This window comes from Anomaloglossus baeobatrachus, chromosome 3 (assembly GCF_048569485.1).
Source record: "Anomaloglossus baeobatrachus isolate aAnoBae1 chromosome 3, aAnoBae1.hap1, whole genome shotgun sequence".
NCBI classification, from domain to species: Eukaryota; Metazoa; Chordata; class Amphibia; order Anura; family Aromobatidae; genus Anomaloglossus; species Anomaloglossus baeobatrachus.
Genome location: NC_134355.1, coordinates 470785871 through 470813430, shown reverse-complemented (window position 1 = coordinate 470813430; position 27560 = coordinate 470785871). Strand labels below are relative to the sequence as shown.

General features: G+C 49.2%; 1 protein-coding gene across 2 annotated transcripts in view; it reads right to left on the bottom strand.

The window, feature by feature from the left end:
• CCDC39 (coiled-coil domain 39 molecular ruler complex subunit) overlaps positions 1-27560 on the bottom strand; it is a 137712-nt gene that overhangs the window by 45491 nt on the left and 64661 nt on the right. For both annotated transcript variants that reach the window (XM_075338542.1, XM_075338543.1), the window contains exons 9-14: positions 20339-20471; positions 16576-16770; positions 14047-14211; positions 13397-13534; positions 11627-11835; positions 11225-11348 (exon numbers count right to left, since the gene is read on the bottom strand). In XM_075338542.1, the coding sequence (XP_075194657.1) occupies positions 11225-11348; positions 11627-11835; positions 13397-13534; positions 14047-14211; positions 16576-16770; positions 20339-20471 (964 nt within the window). The remainder of the gene's footprint in view (positions 1-11224; positions 11349-11626; positions 11836-13396; positions 13535-14046; positions 14212-16575; positions 16771-20338; positions 20472-27560) is intronic.

Here is a 27560-nt window from a genome sequence, read left to right as displayed (position 1 = left end):
TGTGCCTTGATCCCCGGTGGGAGAGGCACTTGAGTACACTGGTAGGTATCGGAAATGGCCGACCTAAACCAACGAGCCAGGGTCGGCTTAAATGCCGAAAGGCCCTTACGCTGACCAGCGGTCAGCACAAAAGAGAGGTGCACCACCTAAGAACAGCGGTGCGAGACACATAGATCCGGAGCGTCCGCACCAGATCCAGAGTATGCAACGCCCTTTCAAAGCGATGAACAGGAGCCGGACAAAAGGAAAGCAGGGAAAATGCCCCGGTTAAGGTGGAAACAGCAACCACCTTAGGGAGAAAGTCCGGAGTCGGACGGAGAACCACCTTGTCTTGATGAAGGGAGGGCTCCGAAGAGAGTGCAGCCAAAACAGAGACTCCCTTGAGGGAAGTCATGGCCACTAGAAAGACCACTTTCTGTGAAAGACTAAACAAAGAAACCTCCCTAAGAGGCTCAAAGGGGGGTTTCCGGAAGCCGTGAGGACCGAATTAAGGTCCCATGGCTCCAAGGGCCGCCGGTAAGGCGGAATGATGTGAGATGCGCCCTGCATGAAGGAGCGCACCTGGGCCAGCCGGGCGATACGCCGCTGGCACAACACTGACAGAGCCGAGACCTGTCCCTTAAGGGAATTGAGGGATAGTCCTAGCTGCAGACCGGACTGTAGAAGGGACAAGAGGGTCGGCAAGGCCAAAAGGCCAAAGGATACTTCCGAGCTCGAGTCATAGTGGAGATGACTTCAGGAGGGATACCAGAAGTCGTCAAGATCCATGACTCAAACGCCACGCCGTCAACCTGAGAGCCGCAGGTTCTGGCGGAAGGACGGACCTCGTGAGAGAAGGTCTGGACAGTCCGGGAGATGCTATGGCACCTCTACGGACAGACGGAGCAGGTCAGGGTACCAAGCTTGCCTGGGTCAGTCTGGAGTAATGAGAATGACCCGACGGCCCTCCTTTCTGATCTTGCGCAGGACTCTGGGCAAGAACTAGAGGGTGAAACACGTAAGACAGACGAAGCTGGGACCAAACTTGAACCAGTGCGTCTGCCGCAAAAACCTGAGGATCGTGGAGCCACGGTTTGACGGCTGAGACAATCTGCCTCCCAGTTTTCCACGTCTGGGATGTGGGCTGCGGATATGGTGGACTAGGAGTCCTCCGTCCACTGAAGAATGCGATGAACCTCCAACATTGCCAGGCGGCTGATGTCCCGCCCTGGAGGTTGATGTAGGCAAACGCTGTAGCGTTGTCTGACTGGACTCGAATGTGCCTGGCCGCCAACAGATGGTGAAAGGCTTAGAGAGCTAGAAACACAGCTCTGATTTCCAGCACATTGATCCAGAGGGCTGATTCGGACAGAGTCCAAGTGCCCTGCGCTCCATGGTGGAGATAAACTGCTCCCCAGCCGGATAGATTAGCATCTTGGTGAGGATCACCCGGGACGGAGCCAGGAAGGAGCGTCCCTGAGACAGAGGGGACGAAGCCACCGCTGAAAAGAGCCCCTGGTCTGTGGCGAAGCCACCGCCCCGTGGAAGGAGGAAGTCCGCTTGATCCAACAGCGGAAAATATCCAGCCGCAGAGGACGCAGATGGAACTGGGCAAGGGAATTGCTTCCATTGACACCACCATCTGATCCAGCACCTGTATTAGGTGCCTGATGGAACGACGTCGACCGCCAGCGGAGGGACTGCTGTTTGACTAAGGGCAGCTTCACAAGTGTCGACAGAGTCTCGAATTGCGTCCCTGGGTATGTGAACTTCTGGGTCGAAGTCAGAGTGGACTTGGACAGAATGACAAACCACCCGAATTGGTTAGAGTGGCGAGAGTGAGCGAGGCACTCCGCTAACAGTCTGCACTGGATGAAGCCCAGACTAGAAGGCTGTCCTGGACAAAAGGATCACTGCCAACCCCTAGAGGTGCAGGACCGCAATCACAGCTGCCCCGACCTTGAAAATACTCGAGGGGCCGTGGCTAACCCCAAGGGAAGAGCCACGAATTGGACCATTCTGATTGCAAAACGTAGCCAACGCTGGTGTGAAACTGCGATTGGCACATGCAGATAGGCATCTCTGATGTCGATGGATGCTAGGGAGTCTCCTTGGGTCATTGATTGATCGCAGAGACTCTATGCGAAACTGCCGCACCTGAACATGCTTGAGAAGCTTGAGATCCAGGTCGGAAGGCACCGCCCTCCTCGGGTAGTAGGAATAGATTTAAGCAGAAATCTCAGAACCGCTCCCAGTCGGGAACCGGTACAATTACTCCAGTGGCCTGCAAGAATGCCACAGCCTATGAGAAGGCGGCGGCCTTGGAGCAGGGGGGAGTTGACAGAAAAAATCTGTTTGGCGGGCTGGATAGAATTCTATCCTGTAGCCGTGGGAGATGGTATCTCGCACCCACTGATCGGAGACGTGTTAAAACCATACGTCGCCAAAGTGGGAGAGCCTGCCACCGACCAAGGACGTTGCTGGCGTGGCCAGATAGCCAGGAGGAGGCTGACTTGGTGGCAGCATGTCCTGCGGTCTTCTCGTGCGCCATTTGGGTTTACGATCCTTGTCTGAGCCAGTGGACGAGGCCGACGAAACCTCGACTGATTCCTGCCCTGGACAGGTTTCCTGGTTTAGGTTTGTGGCATGGAAGAAACTCTTCCCGCCAAGAGCTTCCTTAATAATTTCATCCAGTTGTTCCCGAACAGTCTGGTCCCAGCAAAAGGGAGCCCAGCAAGGAACTTCTTTAGAAGCATCCGCCTTCCACTTCCGAAGCCACAGGAGCCTGCGGATAGCGAGGAAATTAGCCGAGGCCACCGCAGTGCGGTGAGAGTCTCCAGCATGGCAGACATGGCATAGGATGAAAAGACTGAAGTCTGGAAGTTAAGGCAACCATTTCGGGCAAAGAGTCCCTGTGAGGGAATGCATCTCCTCTAGAGAAGCAGAGATGGCTTTGAAAGCCGCACTGCTGCAAAAGCTGGGGAGAACGAGGCCCCTGCCGCCTCCATACAGATTTGGCCAGAAGGACAACCTGGCGGACAGCAAAAGCCGTAAGTGAGGAGCCATCAGCCACTGATACAACGTCCGGGCTGAGAGTCTAAATACCGGAGGGACCACCTTTGGTGAATGAGCCCACTCCTTGACCACCTCTGGTGGAAGGGGAAAACTGTCATCAGAACCACGCTTTGGGAAGCGTTTGCCAGAGCAGACCCTGGGCTTGGTCACAGTGGCCTGAAAACTGGAGTGGTTAAGGAACACACTCCTTGTTCTCTTAGGCAAGGTAAACTGGAGTCTTTTTGCCAGAGAGGGTTGCTCCTCTGATACTGGCGGATTGAGGTCCAGTACAGAATTAATGTACAGTGGGATCCTTAGAGAGGTGCCGTCAGCCACTGATACAACTATCCGGGCTGAAATACTAGACACCGGAGGGACCACCCTTGGGAATGAGCCCACTCCTTGACCACCTCTGGTGGAAGGGGGAAACAGTCATCAGAACCACGCTTTGGGAGCGTCTGTCAGGACAGGCTCTGGGCTTGGTCACAGTGGCCTGAAAACTGGAGTGGTTAAGGAACACACTCCTTGTTCTCTTTAAGGTATACTGATGCCTTTCTGCCAGAGGGGGATACTTCCCTGATACAGGCGGATTGAGGTCCAGTACAAATATAATGGACGCAATCAAATCATTAGCATCTGCATCACCTTCGAACAGATCAATGGTACATTAAGTAGCGTCCGAGCCCCCAGTAAAGACATCCTCCATGTCCAGTGAGTCAGTTCGTGAATCAGAGCTGCGGGATGGGGAAGGACAGGGGACCCTGCGTCTCCATTTTAGGAGGACGGGGTCTGAGACCAGATGAAGAGTCCTCTGAGAGCTTGCTGAGCGAGCCGTAGCAGCAGAAGCGCCCTGAGAAGGGGGCTAATGCATGCTCAGCACCACCGGAGCAGCTGGAGGGACCACTGACGAGCCTCCAGGCTGAGGGACCACTGTGTTTATGTGCTCAGTACAGGCAGTACGAGTCTACATGCAGTGCGTACTAAGAACAGCCTTGCAGCCTTGCTCTGATGTGAGACATGCTGCAGAAGTGGGGGCTCTGTGAGGGAATGCATCTCCAGAATAACCCCCAGCAGAGTATATAAACAGAGAATATAAGCAGCTGCACAACTGGAGGTTGTGACTTGCCAGACCGTTTAACATACATTTCTTTGTCGCTCCTAATTGGGAGACCCAGACAATTGGGTGTATAGCTATGCCTCCGGAGGCCACACAAAGTATTACACTAAAAGTGTAACGCCCCTCCCCTTCAGCCTACACACCCCCCGTGCTGCTACGGGCTCATCAGTTTTTATGCTTTGTGCGAAGGAGGTCAGACATGCACGCATAGCTCCACAGCTTAGTCAGCAGCAGCTGCTGACTATGTCGGATGGAAGAAAAGAGGGCCCATAACAGGGCCCCCAGCATGCTCCCTTCTCACCCCACTCTTGTCGGCGGTGTTGTTAAGGTTGAGGTATCCATTGCGGGTACGGAGGCTGGAGCCCACATGCTGCTTTCCTTCCCCATCCCTCAATTAGGGCTCTGGGTGAAGTGGGATCCTTTCGGTCTCCAGGCACAGGAGACCGTGCTCCATCCACAGCTCCTGAGAACCCTGCTGGATAGGAGCCGAGTATCGTTCAGGGACATGGCCCTGCTACTTTGAGGTACTCTGTGTCCCCGTGGGGACCACGCACAGCAACACTCCAGCATTGCTGGGTGTGCTAGTGCACCGGGGACAGCAGCGCTGACTGAGTTTGTGCCATTACACACTTCAGCGTCGCTGAGTGTGTTCGTGTAGGGGGACTGCCGCGCTGACCGCCGCTGCCATGGTTATCACTGCGGCGCGGCTGGGACTGTTAGTGCGCCGGGGACTTCCGCGCCGACCGCGCTTATACGGCGGCCGCGCTTATAACTCTAGTCCCCGGCTTTTGCGGCCTAGTCTCTTTTTCTTCCCGCCCCCAGCCCTGCCAGTCAGGGGAAGGGCGGGACGCTGTACAGGACGGCAGCACTGAGGGCTGGAGCATGCTTTGCATACTCCACCCCCCTCACTCTGCACAGTGGGGCACCAGTTCCCGCACTTTTCTGGGTCACGCCCACGGCTCCCTCCTCTCCTCAGGACGCCGGCAGCCATTCCTCTCAGCTCTGCTAACGCTGGAGAGGAGAGACAAGCTCAGGGAGACCCAGGCAGGAATTCTGGTGCCCACACAACCGCTTTGCGCAGGCGGTAAGCAGCACCTGTGGTGCTGGCCCCACTAGTGCAGAAGTGTACTTATAGATTATATGATTATAGACTATACTTTACACTGTATGGTGCACTGTTGATTTTTGGCTATATACCCTCCTGTATTGCTCAGAGGAGACAACAGCATGTCGTCCACAAATAGCAAGGGTGCCAAAGCACATACTTACTATGCTGCCTGTGCAGCATGTACGGCTATACTGCCGGCAGGTTCCACTGACCCTCATTGTGTGCAATGCTCGGCCCCTGTGGCACTTTCTCAGCCGGAGCCTCTGCTAAGGGTGGCCCAGGGAGAACCACCTGTTAACACTGTCCAGGTGACAGGGACGGAGTTTGCAGTTTTTACTGAAAGACTTTCTGAGACTATGGCTAAGATATTAGAAGCCTTGCAGTCCAGGCCGGCATCTCAAGCCATGGGCACTGTGGAATCATTGCCCCCTGGTCCCCCTCAGTTGGAACAGCAATGTCCTCCCGGGGTGTCTCATGGATCCCAGGGTGAGGTCTCTGACACGGACCGCAGCCCCAGACCGACTAAGCGAGCTCGCTATGAAATCCCCTCGACATCATCACAATGTTCAGGGTCTCAGCGAGAGGACTCTCTGTATGATGAAGCGGAGGTAGCTGATCAGGATTCTGATCCTGAAGCCGCTCTCAACCTTGATACTCCTGATGGGGACGCCATAGTGAATGATCTTATTGCGTCCATCAATGAAATGTTGGATATTTCTCCCTCAGCTCCTCCAGTGGAGGAGTCAGCTTCTCAGCAGGAGAAATTCCGTTTCAGGTTTCCCAAGCGTACAAAGAGTATGTTTCTGGACCACTCTGACTTCAGAGAGGCAGTCCAGAAACACCGAGCTTGTACAGATAAGCGTTTTTCCAAGCGCCTTAAGGATACACGTTACCCTTTCCCCCCTGACGTGGTCAAGGGCTGGACTCAGTGTCCCAAGGTGGATCCTCCAATCTCCAGACTGGCGGCTAGATCCATAGTTGCAGTGGAAGATGGAGCTTCACTCAAGGATGCCACTGACAGACAGATGGAGCTCTGGTTGAAATCCATCTATGAAGCTATCGGCGCGTCTTTTGCTCCAGCATTCGCAGCCGTATGGGCACTCCAAGCTATCTCAGCTGGTCAGGCGCAAATTGACGCACTCACACGTACGTCTGCGCCGCAAGTGGCGTCCATAACCTCTCAAACGTCGGCATTTGCGTCTTACGCTATTAATGCTGTCCTGGACTCTGCGAGCCGTACGGCGGTTGCAGCCGCCAATTCGGTAGCAATACGCAGGGCCTTGTGGCTGCGGGAATGGAAGGCAGATTCGGCTTCCAAAAAGTGCTTAACTGGATTGCCATTTTCTGGCGACCGTTTGTTTGGTGAGAGATTGGATGAAATCATCAAACAATCCAAGGGAAAGGAAACATCCTTACCCCAGGCCAAACCAAAAACACCCCAACAGAGGAGGGGACAGTCGAGGTTTCGGTCCTTTCGGGGTGCGGGCAGGTCCCAATTCTCCTCGTCCAAAAGGCCTCAGAAGGATCAGAGGAACTCCGACGCATGGCGGTCTAAATCACGCCCTAAAAAGACCGCCGGAGGTGCCGCTACCAAGGCGGCTTCCTCATGACTTACGGCCTCCTCACACCGCATCCTCGGTCGGTGGCAGGCTCTCCCGCTTTTGCGACACCTGGCTGCCACAAGTAAAAGACCGTTGGGTGAGAGACATTTTGTCTCACGGTTACAGGATAGAGTTCAGCTCTCGTCCTCCGACTTGATTCTTCAGAACATCTCCGCCTCCCGAGCGAGCCGAGGCTCTTCTGCAGGCGGTGGGCATTCTGAAGGCAGAAGGAGTGGTGGTCCCGGTTCCTCTTCAGCAACAGGGTCACGGTTTCTACTCCAACCTGTTTGTGGTTCCAAAGAAGGACGGGTCCTTCCGTCCTGTTTTGGACCTAAAACTGCTCAACAAACACGTAAGGACCAGGCGGTTCCGGATGGAATCCCTCCGCTCCGTCATCGCCTCAATGTCCCAAGGAGATTTCCTAGCATCGATCGATATCAAGGATGCTTATCTCCACGTACCGATTGCTCCAGAGCATCAGCGCTTCTTGCGCTTCGCCATAGGAGACGAACACCTTCAGTTTGCGGCACTGCCGTTCGGCCTGGCGACAGCCCCAAGGGTTTTCACCAAGGTCATGGCTACAGTAGTTGCGGTCCTCCACTCTCAGGGTCACTCAGTGATACCTTACTTAGACGATCTGCTGGTCAAGGCACCCTCTCAAGAGGCATGCCAACACAGCCTCAACGTTACTCTGGAGATTCTCCAGAGTTTCGGGTGGATCATCAATTTTCCAAAGTCAAATCTGACACCGGTCCAATCGCTGACATATCTTGGCATGGAGTTTCATACTCTTCCAGCGATAGTGAAGCTTCCGCTGGACAAACAGCGTTCACTACAGACAGGGGTGCAATCTCTCCTTCAAGGTCGGTCACACCCCTTGAGGCGCCTCATGCACTTCCTGGGGAAGATGGTGGCAGCAATGGAAGCAGTCCCTTTCGCGCAGTTTCACCTGCGTCCTCTTCAATGGGACATCCTACGCAAGTGGGACAGGATGCCGACGTCCCTAGACAGGAACGTCTCCCTCTCTCAGGCAACCAAAGCTTCCCTTCGGTGGTGGCTTCTTCCCACCTCATTATCGAAGGGGAAATCCTTCCTACCCCCATCCTGGGCGGTGGTCACGACGGACGCGAGTCTGTCAGGGTGGGGAGCAGTTTTTCTCCACCACAGGGCTCAGGGTACGTGGACTCAGCAAGAGTCCTCACTTCAGATCAATGTTCTGGAGATCAGGGCAGTGTATCTTGCCCTAAAAGCGTTCCAGCAGTGGCTGGAAGGCAAGCAGATCCGAATTCAGTCGGACAACTCCACAGCGGTGGCTTACATCAACCACCAAGGTGGGATACGCAGTCAGCAAGCCTTCCAGGAAGTCCGGCGGATTCTGCTGTAGGTGGAAGCCACAGCATCCACCATATCCGCAGTTCACATCCCAGGCGTAGAAAACTGGGAAGCAGACTTTCTCAGTCGCCAGGGCATGGACGCAGGGGAATGGTCCCTTCACCCGGACGTGTTTCAGGAGATCTGTTGCCGCTGGGGGATGCCGGACGTCGACCTAATGGCGTCACGGCACAACAACAAGGTCCCAACATTCATGGCTCGATCTCAAGATCACAGAGCTCTGGCGGCAGACGCCTTAGTTCAGGATTGGTCGCAGTTTCAGCTTCCTTATGTGTTTCCTCCTCTGGCACTGTTGCCCAGAGTGTTACGCAAGATCAGGGCCGACTGCCGCCGCGCCATCCTCGTCGCTCCAGACTGGCCGAGGAGGTCGTGGTACCCGGATCTGTGGCATCTCACGGTCGGCCAACCGTGGGCACTGCCAGACCGACCAGATTTGCTGTCTCAAGGGCCGTTTTTCCATCTGAATTCTGCGGCCCTCAACCTGACTGTGTGGCCATTGAGTCCTGGATCCTAGCGTCTTCAGGATTATCTCTAGTAGCAGTCACCTCACTTCGGAGAGTGTCTGAGTTGGCAGCGTTATCATGCAAAGCCCCTTTCCTGGTGTTTCACCAGGACAAGGTGGTTCTGCGTCCGGTTCCGGAATTCCTCCCTAAGGTGGTATCCCCTTTTCATCTCAATCAGGACATCTCCTTACCCTCGTTTTGTCCTCATCCAGTTCACCAATGTGAAAAGGATTTGCACTTGTTAGATCTGGTGAGAGCACTCAGACTCTACATTTCTCGTACGGCGCCCCTGCGCCGCTCGGATGCACTCTTTGTCCTTGTCGCTGGCCAGCGTAAAGGGACACAAGCTTCCAAATCAACCCTGGCTCGGTGGATCAAGGAACCAATTCTCGAAGCTTACCGTTCCTCGGGGCTTCCGGTTCCCTCAGGACTGAAGGCCCATTCTACCAGGGCCGTGGGAGCGTCCTGGGCCTTGCGACACCAGGCTACGGCTCAGCAGGTGTGTCAGGCAGCTACCTGGTCGAGCCTGCACACTTTCACGAAACACTATCAGGTGCATACCTATGCTTCGGCAGATGCCAGCCTAGGTAGGCGAGTCCTTCAGGCGGCAGTTGCCCACCTGTAGGACGGAGCCGTTACGGCTCTATTATGAGGTATTATTTACCCACCCAGGGACTGCTTTTGGACGTCCCAATTGTCTGGGTCTCCCAATTAGGAGCGACAAAGAAGAAGGGAATTTTGTTTACTTACCGTAAATTCCTTTTCTTCTAGCTCCAATTGGGAGACCCAGCACCCGCCCCTGTTTTTGTATACACATGTTGTTCATGTTAAATGGTTTCAGTTCTCCGATATTCCTTCGGATTGAATTTACTTTAAACCAGTTTATAATTTTTTCCTCCTTCTGGCTTTTGCACCAAAACTGATGAGCCCGTAGCAGCACGGGGGGTGTATAGGCTGAAGGGGAGGGGCGTTACACTTTTAGTGTAATACTTTGTGTGGCCTCCGGAGGCATAGCTATACACCCAATTGTCTGGGTCTCCCAATTGGAGCTAGAAGAAAAGGAATTTACGGTAAGTAAACAAAATTCCCTTCTTCTGTGCCCTCCAGTCCCCCAGCCCAGGCCCCCATTTGTCACAATGTGGTATCTCTGTGCCTATACAGACATTGAGAACGCTGAGAAAATGGCGACCGGAGCGAGGAGAGGGGGCGGGGCCTACTCTGAGAGCGGGCAAATGAGGTATACAGGGGAGGGAATCTTTCCTCAGTGAGGAGTGTCCGTTCCATGTGCTGAACAGCCGCTGGGCGGAGCCACACTGTCCCTCTGCATGCTGACATGCAGGGGGAGTGAAACCGAAACTAGGCCTCAGGCGAAGCCGGGGCCTAGATTTAAACATGCGGCCAGCGTGCAGGCACCATCGGCGCGGTTCTCCAGTGAAAACTGGAGAACCGGCCGGAAATGTTACCACAGTCATATAACACACTCCCCCCAATAAATAAAGTACAAGGGACCCCTGGAAAGACCACTTTCTGTGGTAAAAACGTCTCATACTTAGCTTTTGAGACGCAGGTGCCAGGTCCCTGGGGGGGGGTTAAACGCTCCATCCGACAGGATCCTGAACAGGGCTGCGGATGGAGACCGGTCTCCTGCAAAGCAGTGAGAACCGTGATGGCTCCCACTTCAGCCAGAGCCCGAGGGGTGGTGAAGGAGCGCGGCATGTGAAGGCTCCAGCCTTGTAAAATCAACCTTAACAGCACCGCCGACACAGTGGGGTGAGAAGGGACATGCCGGGAGTCCAGACTGGACCCGCTTTTCTTCCAAATCTTTGAAATCCAAAAAATCAAAAATCAGAGAATGCATGTGTGTGTGTGACCTCCTGAACACAAAGCATTGAAAACTGGCTAGGACTGGCTACCAGGGGGTGTATATGCTAGGAGGGAGGAGCTACATGTTTGAGTGTAGTACTTTGTGTGTCCTCCGGAGGCAGAAGCTATACACCCATGGTCTGGGTCTCCCATAAGGAACGATGAAGAAAAATGCTGAAAATATATTTATTTTATAAAAAGTTACCAAAAATATCTACATTACATTGTATACTGATCTTGTTCAACTCGACATATTAAAATACCCTTAGATGTGGCTCTTGCTTCTTCCAAGGACTGCACACTATAATTACTGACCTACTTCTTTTAGTTTGCAGAGCAGAGGTGACCACACATGATTAGTCACTCTCCATTGTAGTCCATGGAGAATAACTGCAGACGTGAGGTCACTTCTCTCCTGCAAGTATGGGACACAAACCTCCAATTCTCGGTTTTAGTGCTGATAATGCCAAAAAAAAGGTCACAGATTGAGACTTAAACTATATAAAATCTGGGGTTCAGCGGTCTGAGCATGATATCTTATGGCACAAACACAGATGGAAGAGAGCAATAACAATCCAAAGAAAGATCTCCGGAGGATTGCTAATACCTTTATGATATAATACGCCTGTGACTTCTCCTCTTCACCCTCTGGTGGCATCATTGCAATGGTAATTATTTCAAATCTTTTTCTCATTTTATCAACTTTTGCAAGTCTCTCATGAAGTTCCTGGCTATAAAGAGAATCAAGACTTTTACATTAACCTATAGTTTAAAATTATACATAATATGCACGCAAGAATATAACACAGATTACCCTACGTTTGCAGGTTATTCTCCATGTTGGCAGCATTGTCACAAGACCGCACACACCAGTGAGTAACATTTAATACTGAATGGTGGCTAGAGCTCCAGCTCCACATTCTCCTTACTAAAGTTGTAATAAATTGTATAACTTTCACATAATATAGTATGGCTCATACACATTGGTATTAAAAGAATAAACAGATACCTTATAGTCTGTCTTTCCTGGTCCGCAAGCCGTATCTGAGACTTCAGCATCTCTTTGTGTATAGCAATCTCTTGTGTCCGCTCTTTCATAGCCGCCTGTAAATTCAGCTTACGTTTTTCCAAAGAGAACACATCATCAGCTTTGTTATGTAGCATATCTCTCAGGCGCTTGATTTCCAGCTTAAGAATATTGTCTTCAACCATTAAATCCTGCAAAATATAACAAACATAAAATAAAAAAAAAAAGTCTCCATTTGTGATAAAGTTGGTGAGGCTTAAAAGAGGGTCATGGTCAACTACAGCCCTACATATTTTCTATAATATTTGTCACAGATTAACATAACATATCTAGTGTACATCCGTCTTATGGTGCACGGACAGCCCAAAAAAGCACTAAGGCTTTGTTCACACTAGAAAAAGGATTTTTCTCAAGAAATTTCTTGAGTCTGAAAGATTACCGCACTTACAGTCAAAAACCGCACCAATACCACATTCTAATTTTGCCGCGATTTTGTGCGTTTTTGATGCATTTTTTGTGCGTTTTTTCTGCAGGTTTTTACCATTATCTATGGCAAAAAACGCAGGTACCTGCAGAAAAAAAGTGACATGCATATTCTTTTTCTCAAGAAATTCTGCAGAAAGAATATTCTTGAGAAAAAAAACGCAGTGTGTGCACAGCTATTTTTTTTCCATAGGGTTTGCTGGGGAATGTCTGCAGAAAGGTTACAACCATTTTCTGCAGAAATTTCTGCAGCCAAACTGAGGGTAAAACCGCAGTGTGTGAATAAGGCCTAAATGTATTAAGAAGTGCTGCTTTTGATTAATTATCCTTTTGGTGTCTTCATTCTGACAAAAGAAGTCTTTATTTAACCACCTATCCTTTGGTGGAAGCACTCCTCTATATCAAGGAACTAAGTAGTTTGAGGTTGTAAACAGGAGAGGCACCAGGAATGTTCCATGTACCATGTTTTCCTGAAAATAAGACCTACCCCGAAAATAAGCCCCAGCATGATTTTACAGGATTTTTGGAGTTTGCTTGAAATATAAACTTTACTCCAAAAATAAGCCCTAGTTACAGTCATGGCCAGTGTTTGTGGGAGTTAAACGTCTTCACGGCTCCACTCTCTTAGGGACCCAAGCAGTTGTATTCTGAGGTTAAGATTTATTTAAGGACTTTTGATGACTTCAGTCATGTGACCAAATGTCTCTTAATTGCAGTCAAAACGAACTGGGAAATTTCACATTTTCTAACATCACATCATGTGACCAAAGGTCACTGCAGGAATCTAAAGCTGAAGAGGAGACAGGCTGGTATGTGCAATCTATGGATTATAGATGGATGGATGGATCGATAGATGGATGGTTGGTTGGATGGATGGATAGATGGATGAATGGATAGATGGATGGATGGATACACACGTGTTACACACAAGGTTTAGAGAGTTATGTTGATGTTCTAGAATGTGATATGACTAGATTTGAATAAATGTTGATGTTTCTGTTCAAAAATAAATGCGGATTGTTGTTCATGGAAAAAAATATAATATCCCTAGAAAATAAGCCCTAGCCCATTTTTAGAGAAAAAAATAATATAAGACCTGTCTTATTTTTGGGGAAGCACAGCAGTAGTAGGACGTTCAAGGTGTTCTGATCTGGTAGCCATAGAGTACCGACAATACCAATGAAAAAAAGGTCCTGCAAAACTCTACTACAGTGCCAAAAACTACTCTTTATTTTTTATTTATGCAATGATTTTGAGACAATGAATTACCTGTTTAGAAGTCTTGAGTTTTTTCAGTGCTTTATCAGACATACTATTGAACAGTTTCAGTTCCTCCATCTTGCAGATAAGGTTCCCCTTTTCCAGACCAGTCTTTTCAAGCTCTCGTTTGATATTACGAACATCTCCCTGTTTTATAAGCAAATGCCATTTAGATAAACCGGTACAAAAGACAAATGCAACAGCTCACATTAAATAATTGTGGGAAAAATGCCATATGTCCTCTTAAAGCTGTAAACAAATGGAAGGTAATGTCTTAGGCTATGTGCGCACGTGTGCGCTCTGCACCGCACCTAAAAGGTGCGCTTCAGAGCGCAGCTGAAAAGCTCCGTTCTGAAGCGCATGGTGCCGGCAGAGAACGTGCGCTCTGCATGCTGCCTCTCTCTATAGACAGCATGCAAACCGCACGGAAGAAGTGACATGTCACTTCTTAGAACGCAGCGATTCGGGCAGCAGCCGAATCGCTGCGTTCTAATATGCCGCGTGCGCACGGCTCCTGCACAATCTCCATAGACTGTGCAGGGGATGCAGGATGCATGCAGTTACGCTGCGCTGCAGATCGCAACGTAACTGCATGTAATACGCACACGTGCGCACATAGCCTTAATTGCTAGTATGTATTTATGTAGGTAAACTCTTACTTGGAGCTTCTTGTGCTGAGAATTTAGTATGTTAAGGGCAGCTTTACGCTCCTCAAATGTTTTACTGAGACCAGATACTTTCATCTCCAGCGCATGCTTCTCATCTGTGTTCACTTCTCCTTTCAGTCTTGCTAGTCTGCGTTCCAGCTGTTGTATCTGGAAATCCTGGAAAATAAAAATAGCCAGTCAGAGTACGCCCGAAATATGTATCTCAAGCAAGTAATAAGTGGAGCCATGTACATAACATTGTGGTCACAATTTATAACCTCCTTTTCTGTTAGAAAGCTCCAGCGCGTCATTTACTTTGGAAACAAACATTTTTAACCAATAATTGACCAATAATAACCACACTCAAGCAAATACCATAATTATTAAGGTGTTGTTCTTTTCTTCCGGAGTGCATTGCTCTCTGCCTCCTGTTTGCTGGAGTGTTGGGCTCCTAAAGATTTACAGCTCAGGTCAGTAGAGCTGTCCCAAACTGAACGCACTATCAATCTGCAAACAGAAGCAGGCTTGCCTCTACAGCATGGGAGACACATAGCGACTGAGGCTGGTAGAATCAGCGATCTGGCCACTGTAGAGCAGGATTATCAAACTCAAATACACAGAGGGAAAAAATTAAAAACTTGGACAAAGTCGTGGGCCAACCTAGTTACAGGCCCTATATAGTACTCCATATACATTAATGGGCTCCATAGTCCTCCATACAGGATAATGGGCAACACATAATCATCCATACAGAATAATGGGCCCCACATAGTCCTCCATACAGAATAATGGGCCCCACAAAATCCTTCAAACAGAATAAGGGGCCCCACATAGTTCTCCAAACAGAATAAGGGGCCCCACATAGCCCTCCATACAGAATAATGGGCCCCACATAGTTCTCCAAACAGAATAAGGGGCCCCACATAGTTCTCCAAACAGAATAATGGGCCCCACATAGTTCTCCAAACAGAATAATGGGCCCCACATAGTCCTCCATACAGAATAATGGGCCCCACATAGTCCTCCATACAGAATAATGGGCCCCACATAGCCCTCCAAATGGAATAATGTGCCCACATAGTCCGCCATACAGAATAATGGGCCCCACATAGCCCTCCATACAGAATAATGGGCCCCACATAGCCCTCCAAATGGAATACTAGGCCCCACAAGGAAAGAAGGTTTAATCATAACCACAGACGAGGATTCTTTACTGTACGAGCAGTGAGACTATGGAACTCTCTGCCGCATGGTGTTGTAATGAGTGATTCACTACTAACATTTAAGAAGAGCCTGGACGCCTTTCTTGAAAAATATATTACCAGTTATGTATATTAGATTTTATGACAGGGTGTTGATCCAGGGAACTAGTCTGATTGCCGTATGTGGAGTCAGGAAGGAATTTTTTTCCCCATTGGAGCTGTTTGACACATTGGGTTTTTTTTGCCTTCCTCTGGATCAACATGTTAGGCTACGGGTTGAACTAGATGGACTTAGAGTCTCCCTTCAACCTTAAAACTATGAAACTATGAAACATAGTAATCCATACAGTATAATGGGCCCAATTGTCCTTCATACAGAATAATGGCCCTCACATAGTCCTCCATACCCACATAGTGGTATGGCCATTTGGCCAAAGTGTCACAGGAGCCTTTTTCCAACAAGACAATGCCAGGCCACATGTTACTTATACTACTGTGAGCAGCCTGTGTGGCTTAAACTTGGTACCATGGCCTGCAGTGTCTCCAGACTAGTCTCCAATCAAGCACACATGGAATGTCATTGAGCAGCATTTGTAAAGGTAGCTGCCAGCAGCAGACATTGATTATTTGCGTGCTTAAGTGCATTCAAAGAGGCAGAACGTTCCTGAAACAACCATTAATGCCCTCACTGATATCAGCCAAGTTCTATAAGTTGCATGTATTTCAGTATGTGGCACTCATACTCGAGTCCTGAATAAATCGAGATGTTTTAAAAACTTTGTGTATCCATCCTGTGATTTCCATAATTCCATAAATCTTCCTTCTCTGTGTTGCAATTTCAATGTTGAGGAGTGTAATTACATCTATAATTATGCCAGGATATTCAATTAATTGTGAGGCCCTGAAAATGGACTAAATTTGAAGAAAAATTGGTCTACTTCCTAAATGCTTTTTATAAGCTGTCCATAATTCAATTCCATTGTACTGATGTATAAAGGCTACATTATATGTAGTTGTGCTCATGAATATCTCTACATATATAGATATATATGTATGTGTGTGCATATATATTTATATATAGATATATATATGCATACACCACTAATGTACATGGTAATTACTGTAATTCATCTAAAACCCTATTCTTAATCGTGATTTCTGACCCTTTGTTACCCTTCAGATGCTTGGTTATTTTTCTTGCAAAGCTTTTTCCTCGCTGTCTTTCTATATTTGAAAATATTCCAATTACAAAAAAACGTCCTGCATGTGGTTCGCTTTTCTTAATCACAGCAATGGCATTTAAGGGATTTAATGGTTGAAAACCAGCATGAGTTTGTACCTGATTGTAAATGATCCCCTGTTGCTTTAAAGCATGCAGGTCAAGTTTTTGCAGTTGACTATTAAGGTTTCTCAGCGAGGCTTGGCTTCCATTAATTTCTGATATCATGTGCTTTTCTTTTGTCTTGTGCTCATGCAGCTCCTGTGATTTCTTGAAATGTTGCTCTCTTATCTGTTGTAGCTGGGCTTCAACATCCTGGGGAGATAAATGACAATATTATGATAGTAGTTCTACACAATATCTGAAAAAGACATTTCAGTTTTATTCACATAAGCTTCGCTTTAAGGAGATGGAGCCATTTAATTGATCGCATTTTAGATTTATGATTTAATGTATGAATGTCCACCTCACTTTTATGTCACGATAGGATCCAAACCAAAAGATCAGTGTAAACGACTAACTGTAATATAGGGACAGTACAACTTATTGTGAGAGATTGTCGGTATGGTTTAGTTTTTTGTATTAAACGGCAAAGATGTGGGAAGCGTCGGTATTATAGGAAACATACACTGAAAGGGAAAAACATCTATATAAGTCTAGTTCAACATGTTGTTAACGCTTCTGGATATTTAAAGGGGTATTCCCATCTCCAAGATCGTAGCCCAATATGTAGTAGGTGTAACGCTAATAGTAATTTTAGCAAATAGCTCCAATTAGATATATAGTAAAGTTCTCCTGATTCACTATGTCACTTACCTCATGTTCAGGGCATTGCAGGACCTTAGGTATCCATGGTTACGACTACGCATATAGTCACAGTTGGTTACTTAAGGCCACTTTACACGCAATGACATCGCTAACGAGATGTCGTTGAGGTCACGGAACTCGTGACGCACATCCGGCCTCGTTAGCGACGTCGTTGCGTGTGACACCTACGAGCGACTGCTAACGATCCAAAAAGCGGAACAAATCGTTGATTGTTGACACGTCGTTCATTTTGAAAATATCGTTGCTCGTTTTGGACGCAGGTTGTTAGTCATTCCTGAGGCAGCACACATCGCTACGTGTGACACCCCGGGAACGACGAACAACAGCGTTCTAGCGTCCTCCGGCAACGAGGTGGGAGTGACGTTAATGCAGCTGCTCTCCGCCCATCTGCTTCTTTTGGTGGCCTGCTGAGTAACGTCGCTGTGACACCGCATGAACCTCCCCCTTAAGATTGTTCGCCGGCCACAGCGACGTCGTTAGGAAGGTATGTTGGTGTGACACGTACCAGCAATATTGTTCGCCACGGGCAGCGATTTGCCTGTGATGCACGCACGACGGGGGCGAGTGCGATCGCTAGCGACATCGCTAGCGATGTCGCAGCGTGTAAAGCGGCCTTTAGTTGCTCGTGGTCATATCCATCAATACCTAAGATCCTGCAATGCCCTTAACATGAGGTAAGAGACATAGTGAATTAGGAGAACTATACTACATTTCTAATTGGAAGTATTTGCTAATATTATTATTAGTATTACACCGACTACATATTGGGATAGGATCTTGGAGATAGGAATACCCCTTTAACATAAAATAGTCACTAAGGAAGAGAAGTCAATAGATTCCTTCGACAAAATTTAAGGCCTCTGTGTAGGTGCTGGGCAATAATCTCCTCCATGTTGGATATCTTGAGAAAAGTGTTCAGCCATTCTTGCAAGATATGCAAATTTTTCAGTAGAAATAAATGACCAGGCGCGCATTCTGCATAAAGAACTGCCAATGGCTATTTTTCCAATGTCCTGCTATGGGTTAAAATAATAAATTAGATGTTACTCATCTTCACTCAGGCCTAGTGCTGCCTCTCCACTGCTACTTTGGTCTTTCAATACTGGCTGCAAAGGTGACATCATGTCTACAGCGCACATCACCGCTGCAGCCAATCACTGAGCTCATACACTGGCACCCGACAATGTAACATATTATGTCACTGGTTGGGAAGGAGTGACACACACTATAGAGACCCTTTTGCGTTGTTTACCTCTATGTCTAAAGCAATATGTATACCACCAATTTGCTGACATTTTCCATACACCCTTCCATTATGCTGCCTTTACATGAATGATGAGGATCTATCTTATACAAATACAGGACAGTAAATATCGCCTGTAATATGTTGATGGTGTAATATATTATCTGATATCCAAGGGACAGGGGTTCCTATGAACGCTTATTCACAAATTCTCTGCCCAACTAAATGTACCTTTAGAATAGCGGTCCCCAACCTTTCTGACCTTGAGAGCCACATTCAGGTCAGAGAGAGGGTCGAGAGCCAAATCTAGCTAACGCCCCTCACAGTAGTGATACTGAGAGCTCCCCTAACTTTTATAACAACAGACAAAGCTGTTCCACAGAAATCACACTGAGGCAGTATACTAAGATCCGATCTAAGAGTTCCTTCCTACCATATGCCCTTTCTGATCCACTCTTTTATGTGAGGCTACTCAAAAAAGTCACCATCTGAAGACCTGCTCTTCATAGCTGTTTGCTAGATCTGGGGCTAAAGCACCAAGCTGGAAGACAGTCGCAAGCCCCATATCAAGGGCCCTCGATCCACAATTGGCTCCCGAACCACAGGTTGTGGACCTCTGCTTTAGAATGAAGTTATGGTATTAGTCATTACTACCTTCTGTGGTGGAGCATTCCATAGCTAGGACTACTCTAACTAAAAAGAATCCTTTCCAATACAGATATCTAAAATGTCTCTCTTCCACAAGTCACAAATATTCCCTTGTCCTTTGTATAGTCATTTGAAAAAAATTATGTGCCAGTTCTTTGTATTAACCACAAATAATAACAAAATCACCTCCAGTGTATACAGCCAGATCAGATCTCATACTTTGCACTGACAAGGGGCAATCACCCCAAAACATTGTGTTTGCAAATTGAGGATCTCATCCGGCATAAATCCTAAGTCATATGAAAAGACTTGTTAAAGGGTCACTATTGACTTTTAGGATTGTTACTTCTAATAGGTGGCGCTAGAGTTCGTCTCCTTCCTCCCTGAATTTGAATATTTCTTACACTAAACAGGCCTGATTTTTGTTGCCCCCATTATAACAGAGACCTCCTATCCTACTTAACGATCAAGTCACCTCTTTCCAGTTCACCAATATACTTTTATAAACTCTAAAAACTTGTTTGCTTTTGAAGCTGCTGCTTGAGACTGAGCGCTGCTGCTCAGCTTACTTGGAACCAGTATATCCTTCTCCTGTTCTGTAGTCTCGAGTATATTTCCATTTTATGTATGCAGCAATATGAGTACTCTGACCTAGGTGCACTACTTTAAATTTATTAACTTGATATTTTATCTGCCATATTTCTGTCCAGGCTTCCAGCATATCTAGGCCTAAATGATGTTTGTTTTGACATTTTCTATTCTTTAAATCTAGCTTTGTAAAGTTGACCATGCACATTTCATGTATATTGTCAGAATCTCTCAATTTGGTGGGTCCAGCCAACCATCAAATATGTATAGGAGGCCTGCCAAGTTTCCCTTGACAGCTGATGTTGGCAGAAATAAAGATACAAGGATTCAAGATATCTAAGATATGCCTGCTGCCACCAGAGGTGTCGGACAGACTTAGAGATACACACGAACTGATACACACAAATCTAGGCAAGCATGAGTATAGGGTGAAGGGGGGTGGAATCACAGGTAATACCATGCTTAATATTCTCTATGTTCCTATAAATATACAGATATATGGTTAAAGCATCTTACTGCTTGTAGTTGTGTTAATCTGTGTCTGGTTCAGCACTCTTGGGTACAGTGTACACTCACCTTTACTGTTTTCTCCTGCTCCTTTAGCATGTCCTCTATATGTTGGGCCCTTTCTTCCATACTCAGAGCTGAGTCTGTCACAAGCTTCAATTTTTCAGACAAACCTTTGTTATATTCTTCAGCCTGACTTAGTCTAAAAACATAATTCCAATTATGCAATTTATGCTCAGCCACAATACCTCATTCATTACAAATTACAATATGACCATGATTAATACATATGTCACAACAGTCTGATGGGTAGGGGCCTTCACCTCTGAAACCTCAGCACGAAAAATGAAAATTATGGGTTTTCTGACCTGCAGTTATCAATAAGCATGGTCATGACTTCTTTACATGAGTGATACAGGATATTACAAGAGCTAGGAGATAAACTCACTTTACTAAGCATCACTTTGAGTGGATTTAGTCTGCAGGTAAGGTCCCCTATGCCTTTCAACCCAGCAGAATTCACATGTGTATACCAAATGCCCTCTCTAACCATCCCTGTATGACGCTATTTACTAAAATCAAAGCATTTATAAAGTGCGCTGTTCATAAGCTAATAAGGCCTTTGACTGGTCAAAGGTGGGGGTTGTTTCACCAGACTAGTCGGCCCTCTTTCCATGTTATCACGCCCCTATGAGCATGATAACATGATTCCTAAAGGTACTGTCACACTAAGCGGCGCTCCAGTGATCCCACCAGCAACCTGACCTGGCAGGGATCGCTGGAGCATCGCTACACGGGTTGCTGGTGAGCTGTCACACAGGCAGATCTCACCAGCAACCAGTGACCAGCCCCCAGCAAGCAGCGACGCGTGGAATCGATGCTGCACTTTGTAACTAAGGTAAAGATCGGGTAACCAACCCGATGTGTAGTCTGGCTATGTGTGCAGGCAGCAGGGAGCCGGCACTGACAGCGTGAGAGCGGCGGACGCTGGTAACGAAGGTAAGTATTGGGTAACCAAGGAAAGGGCTTCTTGGTTAGCCGATATTTACATTGGTTACCAGCGTCCGCAGAAGCCGGCTCCCTGCTCACTGCACATTCAGTTGTTGCTCTCTCGCTGTCACACACAGCGATGTGTGCTTCACAGCGGGAGAGCAACAACTAAAAAAAGGTCCAGAACATTCAACAACGACCAGCGACCTCACAGCAGGGGCCAGGTTGTTGCTGGATGTCACACACAGCAACATCGCTAGCAACATCGCTGTTGCGTCACAAAAGTCGTGCCTCAGCAGCGATGTTGCTAGCGATGTTGCTTAGTGAGACGTGGCCTTAAGAGTCGGCATCATCGCAGATTCTGAAAATCTTGCGCATGCGTGAGGCTTATTTTGTGAGTGTCAGTGCGCTTCAGAAACTGGGTGTACGTGTCCCGGCTTCAGAGAGGCGCACAGTCAATGATCAAAAGTGCATAAGCTGTTTTTCCGATTATGCAATGACGCAGGCCCTTGGAAATCATGTAATCACGGCAACATTGTCTTAATAACATGGAAAGAGCACCTCCAACTAGTCAAACACCTAAGTAGCATAGGAGCAACACACTTTATAAATTGCTTTTCTTTGTCGCTCCATTGGGAGACCCAGACAATTGGGTGTATAGCTACTGCCTCCGGAGGCCACACAAAGTATTACACTTTAAAAAGTGTAACCCCTCCCCTCTGCCTATACACCCCCCCGTGCATCACGGGCTCCTCAGTTTTTATGCTTTGTGTTGAAGGAGGCACACATTCACTCATGCTCCCATTTTAGTCAGCAGCAGCTGCTGATTATATCGGATGGAAGAAAAGAGGGCCCATAACAGGGCCCCCGGCATGCTCCCTTCTCACCCCACTGAGTCGGCGGTGTTGTTAAGGATGAGGTACCCATTGCGGGTACACAGGCTGGAGCCACATGCCGTTTTCCTTCCCCATCCCTTAGGGGCTCTGGGAGAAGTGGGATCCTATCCGGTCATCCAGGCACTGGGACCGGGCTCCCTCCGCAGCCCCTGTGGGATTCTGACGGACAGGAGACTGAGTATCATCAGGGACAGGGCCCTGCATCTACAGGTACTCTGTGTCCCCTTGGGGACGGTGCATGGAGCACTTTGGCCTCAGACGCTGCAGCGACTGCGGTGTTGGTATGAGACCGGGACTACCTCGCCGACCGCGCCTGCTTGCCGGCCGCGGTTTTAACTTTAGTCCCCGGCTTTTGCGGCCTAGTGCCTTAAACTCCCGCCCCCGGGCCTGCCAGTCAGGGGAAAGGGCGGGACGGTCGGTCTGACGCCGACAGTGAGGGCTGGAGCACACTTAGCTGTCCTCCTCCCCCCTCACTAATCACTCTGGGGCACCAGATTCCCGCACTTTTTTAGTTACGCCCACGGCTCCCTCCTCCCCTGTGAACGCCATAAGCAGAAACCTGTGGGAAAAAAGCGCATAGGGTCTTACCCTGACAAACAGGGGGTGTAGTAAAGAGTAATCCTACTCACCAATTAGAGTTGTGAAAGGCACAACTCCTGTAACCGAATATGTAGATCAACGGCAGCAGTACCCCGATTGGCAGATAACAGAGAGAGATAGCGGAGATGGGTTTTTAATAACCGCGCCAGAGATCCCAGATGTAAGCTTGATCAATGTACACTTTATTTCGGCATAGGTCTACGCGTTTCAGGGGTCTCAGCCCCCTTCCTCAGGACCAGCAAGCACAAGATACATCAAATCTCTATTTGATTTGATGTATCTTGTGCTTGCTGGTCCTGAGGAAGGGGGCTGAGACCCCTGAAACGCGTAGACCTATGCCGAAATAAAGTGTACATTGATCAAGCTTACATCTGGGATCTCTGGCGCGGTTATTAAAAACCCATCTCCGCTATCTCTCTCTGTCCCCTGTGAACGCCGACAGCCATGTTTTAAGCACATTCTGCCGGTGGAGGACTTCTGGCTGCAGCCCTGGAAGGCCAGAGGCAGGGAATCTGGTGGCCACACACCGCTTGAGCGGTCGGTGCTGGTCCCCCTAGAGTGCCGAACTGTGTATATATATATATTATATTTGCATATTTTTTCTCGGTTCGGCTGTACTGTTAGCTTGTGGCTATATATCCCTCAGGGATCACTCTCCTGGGAGACAACAGCATGTCGTTCACAAGGAGCAAGTGTGCCAAGACACAGGGTTATTTTGCAACCTGTACCTCTTGTGCGGCTATGCTACCTGCAGGTTCCACCTACCCTCACTGTGAGCAATGCTCGGGCCCGGTGGCACTCGCTCAGCCGGAGCCTGGGGCACTGGTGGTACCCTCGGCCCAGGTAGAATCGCCGGCTTTCCCTGTCCAGGTGGCAGGGAAGTTTTAGCTCAGTTTTAGCTGAGAAACTCTCTGAGTCACTGTCACAATCCATGGCTCAGTCTATGGACAAATGGTCTGCTAAGATACTAGAAGCCTTGCAGTCCAGACCGGCCCTTACACAGGCCCCGGGCACTGCGGGATTGCAACCCAGGCCCCTCTCGGTCTGCGACGAAGCGTGCTCCTGGGGTGCCTCTAGTTATTACGTGGAGGACTCCGGCACGGACCGCAGTCCCAGACCGGCTAAGCGGGCTCGCTTAGAATCTTCCCCGACTTCATCACGCTGTTCGGGGTCTCAGCTTGAGGACTCTCTAGAAGTTGAGGCGGAGGTCGCAGCCCAGGACTCTGATCCTGACGTTGCTCTCAATCTTGATACACCTGAAGGGGACGCCATAGTAAATGACCTTATAGCGTCCATCAACCAGGTGCTAGATCTTTCTCCCCCAACTCCACCTATAGAGGAGTCGGCCTCACAGCAGGAGTAACACCAGTTTAGGTTTCCCAAACGTACTCGGAGTGCTTTCTTCGATCACTCTAACTTCAGGATGCTGTCCAGAAGCACAGGGCTTTTCCGGACAAGCGCTTTACTAAACGCCTTAATGACACACGTTACCCCTTCCCCTCTGAAGTAGTTAAGGGTTGGGTTCAATGTCCCAAGGTGGATCCTCCAGTCTCTAGACTGGCGGCTAGATCCGTAGTATCAGTGGCAGATGGTTCATCGCTCAAGGATGCCACTGACAGGCAAATAGAGCTCATGATGAAATCCATCTATGAAGCCATAGGCGCGTTCTTTGCCCCAGCCTTTGCAGCAGTGTGGGCACTCCAAGCTATCTCAGCTTGTCTGTCTGAGATTAATGCGGTCACCCGTACCTCTGCTCCGCAAGTAGCGTCGTTGACTTCTCAGGCGTCGGTATTTTCATCCTACGCCATGAATGCTGTCCTGGACTCGACTAGCCGTACAGCGGTAGCATCCACCAATTCGGTGGCAGTCAGCAGGGCCATATGGCTACGCGAATGGAAGGCAGACTCTGCTTCCAAGAAGTTCTTGACCGGTTTGCCTTTTTCTGGCGACCGATTGTTGGGCGAGCAATTGGATCCAAGGGAAAGGACTCGTCCTTACCCCAGCCAAAACCAAAGAGACCTCAGCACGGCTCCAAGGCGGCCTCCTCATGACTTTCGGCCTCCCCAAGCCGCATCCTCGGTCGGTGGCAGGCTCTCCCGCTTTTGCGTCGCCTGGTGGCCACATGTCCAAGACCGATGGGTGAGAGACATTCTGTCTCACGGTTACAGGATAGAGTTCAGCTCTCGTCCTCCGACTCGTTTCTTTCAGAACATCTCCGCCCCCCGAGCGAACCGTTGCACTTTTTCAGGCGGTGGACACTCTGAAGACAGAAGGAGTTGTGATCCCCGTTCCCCTTCAGGAACGTGGTCGCGATTTTTACTCCAACCTGTTCGTGGTGCCAAAAAAGGACGGTTCATTCCGTCCCGTTTTGGACCTCAAATTGCTCAACAGACATGTGAGAACCAGGCGGTTTCGCATGGAATCCCTCCGCTCTGTCCTCGCTTCGATGTCTCAAGGAGACTTCCTAGCATCAATCGACATCAGGGATGCCTATCTCCATGTGCCGATCGCTCCAGAGCATCAAGGCTTCCTGCGTTTCGCCATTGGACGAACACCTTCAGTTGTGGCACTGCCTTTGGGCCTGGCGACAGCCCCACGGGTCTTCACCAAGGTTAAGGCATCCGTTGTGGCACTCCTACACTCTCAGGGCCACTCGGTGATCCCGTACTTAGACGATCTCCTAGTCAAGGCACCCTCCCGGGTGGCATGTCAACACAGTCTGACCGTTGCTCTGGAGACTCTCCAGAGGTTCGGGTGGATCAGCAATTTCCCAAAGTCAAAATGGAATCCGACCCAATCACTGAATTGCCTCGGGATGGAGTTTCATACTCTCTCAGCGATAGTCAAGCTACAGCTGGACAAACAGCGTTCGCTGCAAACAGGGGTGCAATCTCTCCTTCGGGCCCAGTCACACCCCTTGAGGCGCCTCATGCACTTCCTGGGGAAGATGGTGGCAGCAATGGAGGCAGTTCCCTTTGCGCAGTTTCATCTGCGTCCACTCCAATGGGACATTCTCCGCAAATGGGACAAGAGGTCGACATCCTTAGACAGGAACGTTTCTCTTTCTCTGGCAGCCAAGACCTCTCTTCAGTGGTGGCTTCTTCCCTCTTCTCTGTCGAAGGGAAATCTTTCCTGCCCCCATCCTGGGCTGTGGTCACGACGGACGCGAGTCTGTCAGGGTGGGGAGCGGTTTTTCTCCACCACAAAGCTCAAGGAACCTGGACTCCGACAGAGTCCTCCCTTCAGATCAATGGTCTGGAGATAAGGGCAGTGTATCTAGCCCTAAAGGCGTTCCTCTGGCAATTCTGCCCAGAGGTTGCGCAAGATCAGGTCCGGCTGCCGCCACGCCATCCTCGTCGCTCCAGACTGGCCGAGGAGGTCGTGGTTCCCGGACCTGTGGCACCTCACGGTGGGTCAACCGTGGGCGCTCCCAGGCAGACCAGACTTGCTGTCTCAAGGGCCATTTTTCCATTTGAATTCTGCGGCCCTCAACCTGACTGTGTGGCCATTAAGTCCCGGCTCCTAGCGTCCTCAGGGTTATCTCAAGAGGTCATTACCACTATGAGACAGGGCAGGAAACCAACGTCAGCCAAGATCTATCACAGGACTTGGAGGATCTCCTTAGCCTGGTGCCCTGATAAGGGGTTTACCCCCCGGCCGTTTGCCTTACCCACGTTTCATTCCTTCCTTCAATCCGGAAGGGACAAGGGTTTGTCTCTCGGCTCTCTCAAGGGACAAGTATCGGCGCTTTCCGTGTTTTTTCAAAAGCGTCTAGCCAGGTTTCCGCAGGTCCGCACGTTCCTGCAGGGAGTTTGCCACATAGTCCCACCTTACAAGCGGCCGCTGGAACCCTGGGATCTCAACAGGGTTCTACGGGGTCTTCAGAGACCACCTTTGAGCCGCTGCGGGATGTCTCTCTATCACGTCTTTCGCAGAAGGTGGCATTTCTAGTGGCAGTTACATCACTCCGAAGAGTGTCAGAGCTTGCAGCGCTGTCATGCAAAGCCCCCTTCCTGGTATCTCACCAGGATAAGGTGGTTCTGCGTCCGGTCCCGGACTTTCTCCCTAAGGTGGTGTCCCCTTTTCATCTCAATCAGGATATCTCCTTACCTTCATTTTGCCCTCATCCAATTCACCAATGTGAAAAGGATTTGCATTTGTTAGATCTAGTGAGAGCAATCCGGATCTACGTGTCTCGCACGGCGCCACTGCGCCGTTCTGATGCGCTCTTTGTTCTTGTCGCTGGCCAGCGTAAGGGGTCGCAGGCTTCCAAGTCAACCTTGGCTAGGTGGATCAAGGAACCGATTGTTGAAGCCTACCGTTCTTCAGGGCTTCCGATTCCTTCAGGGCTGAAAGCCCATTCTACCCGAGCCGTAGGTGTGTCCTGGGCATTGCGGCACCGGGCGATGGCTCAGCAGGTGTGTCAGGCGGCTATCTGGTCTAGTCTGCACACTTTCACGAAACACTATCAGGTGCATACCTATGCTTCGGCGGATGCCAGCCTAGGTAGGCGAGTCCTTCAGGCGGCGGTTGCCCACCTGTAAGAGGAGGGCCGTTGTCGGCTCTTTTTATCGGGGTATTCTTTTACCCACCCAGGGACTGCTTTTGGACGTCCCAATTGTCTGGGTCTCCCAATGGAGCGACAAAGAAGAAGGGAATTTTGTTTACTTACCGTAAATTCCTTTTCTTTTAGCTCCTATTGGGAGACCCAGCACCCGCCCCTGTTCCCTTCGGGCTGTTTATTTTTTTGTGTACACATGTTGTTCATGTTGAATTGTTCTTTTGGTTCATGGTTTCAGTTCTCC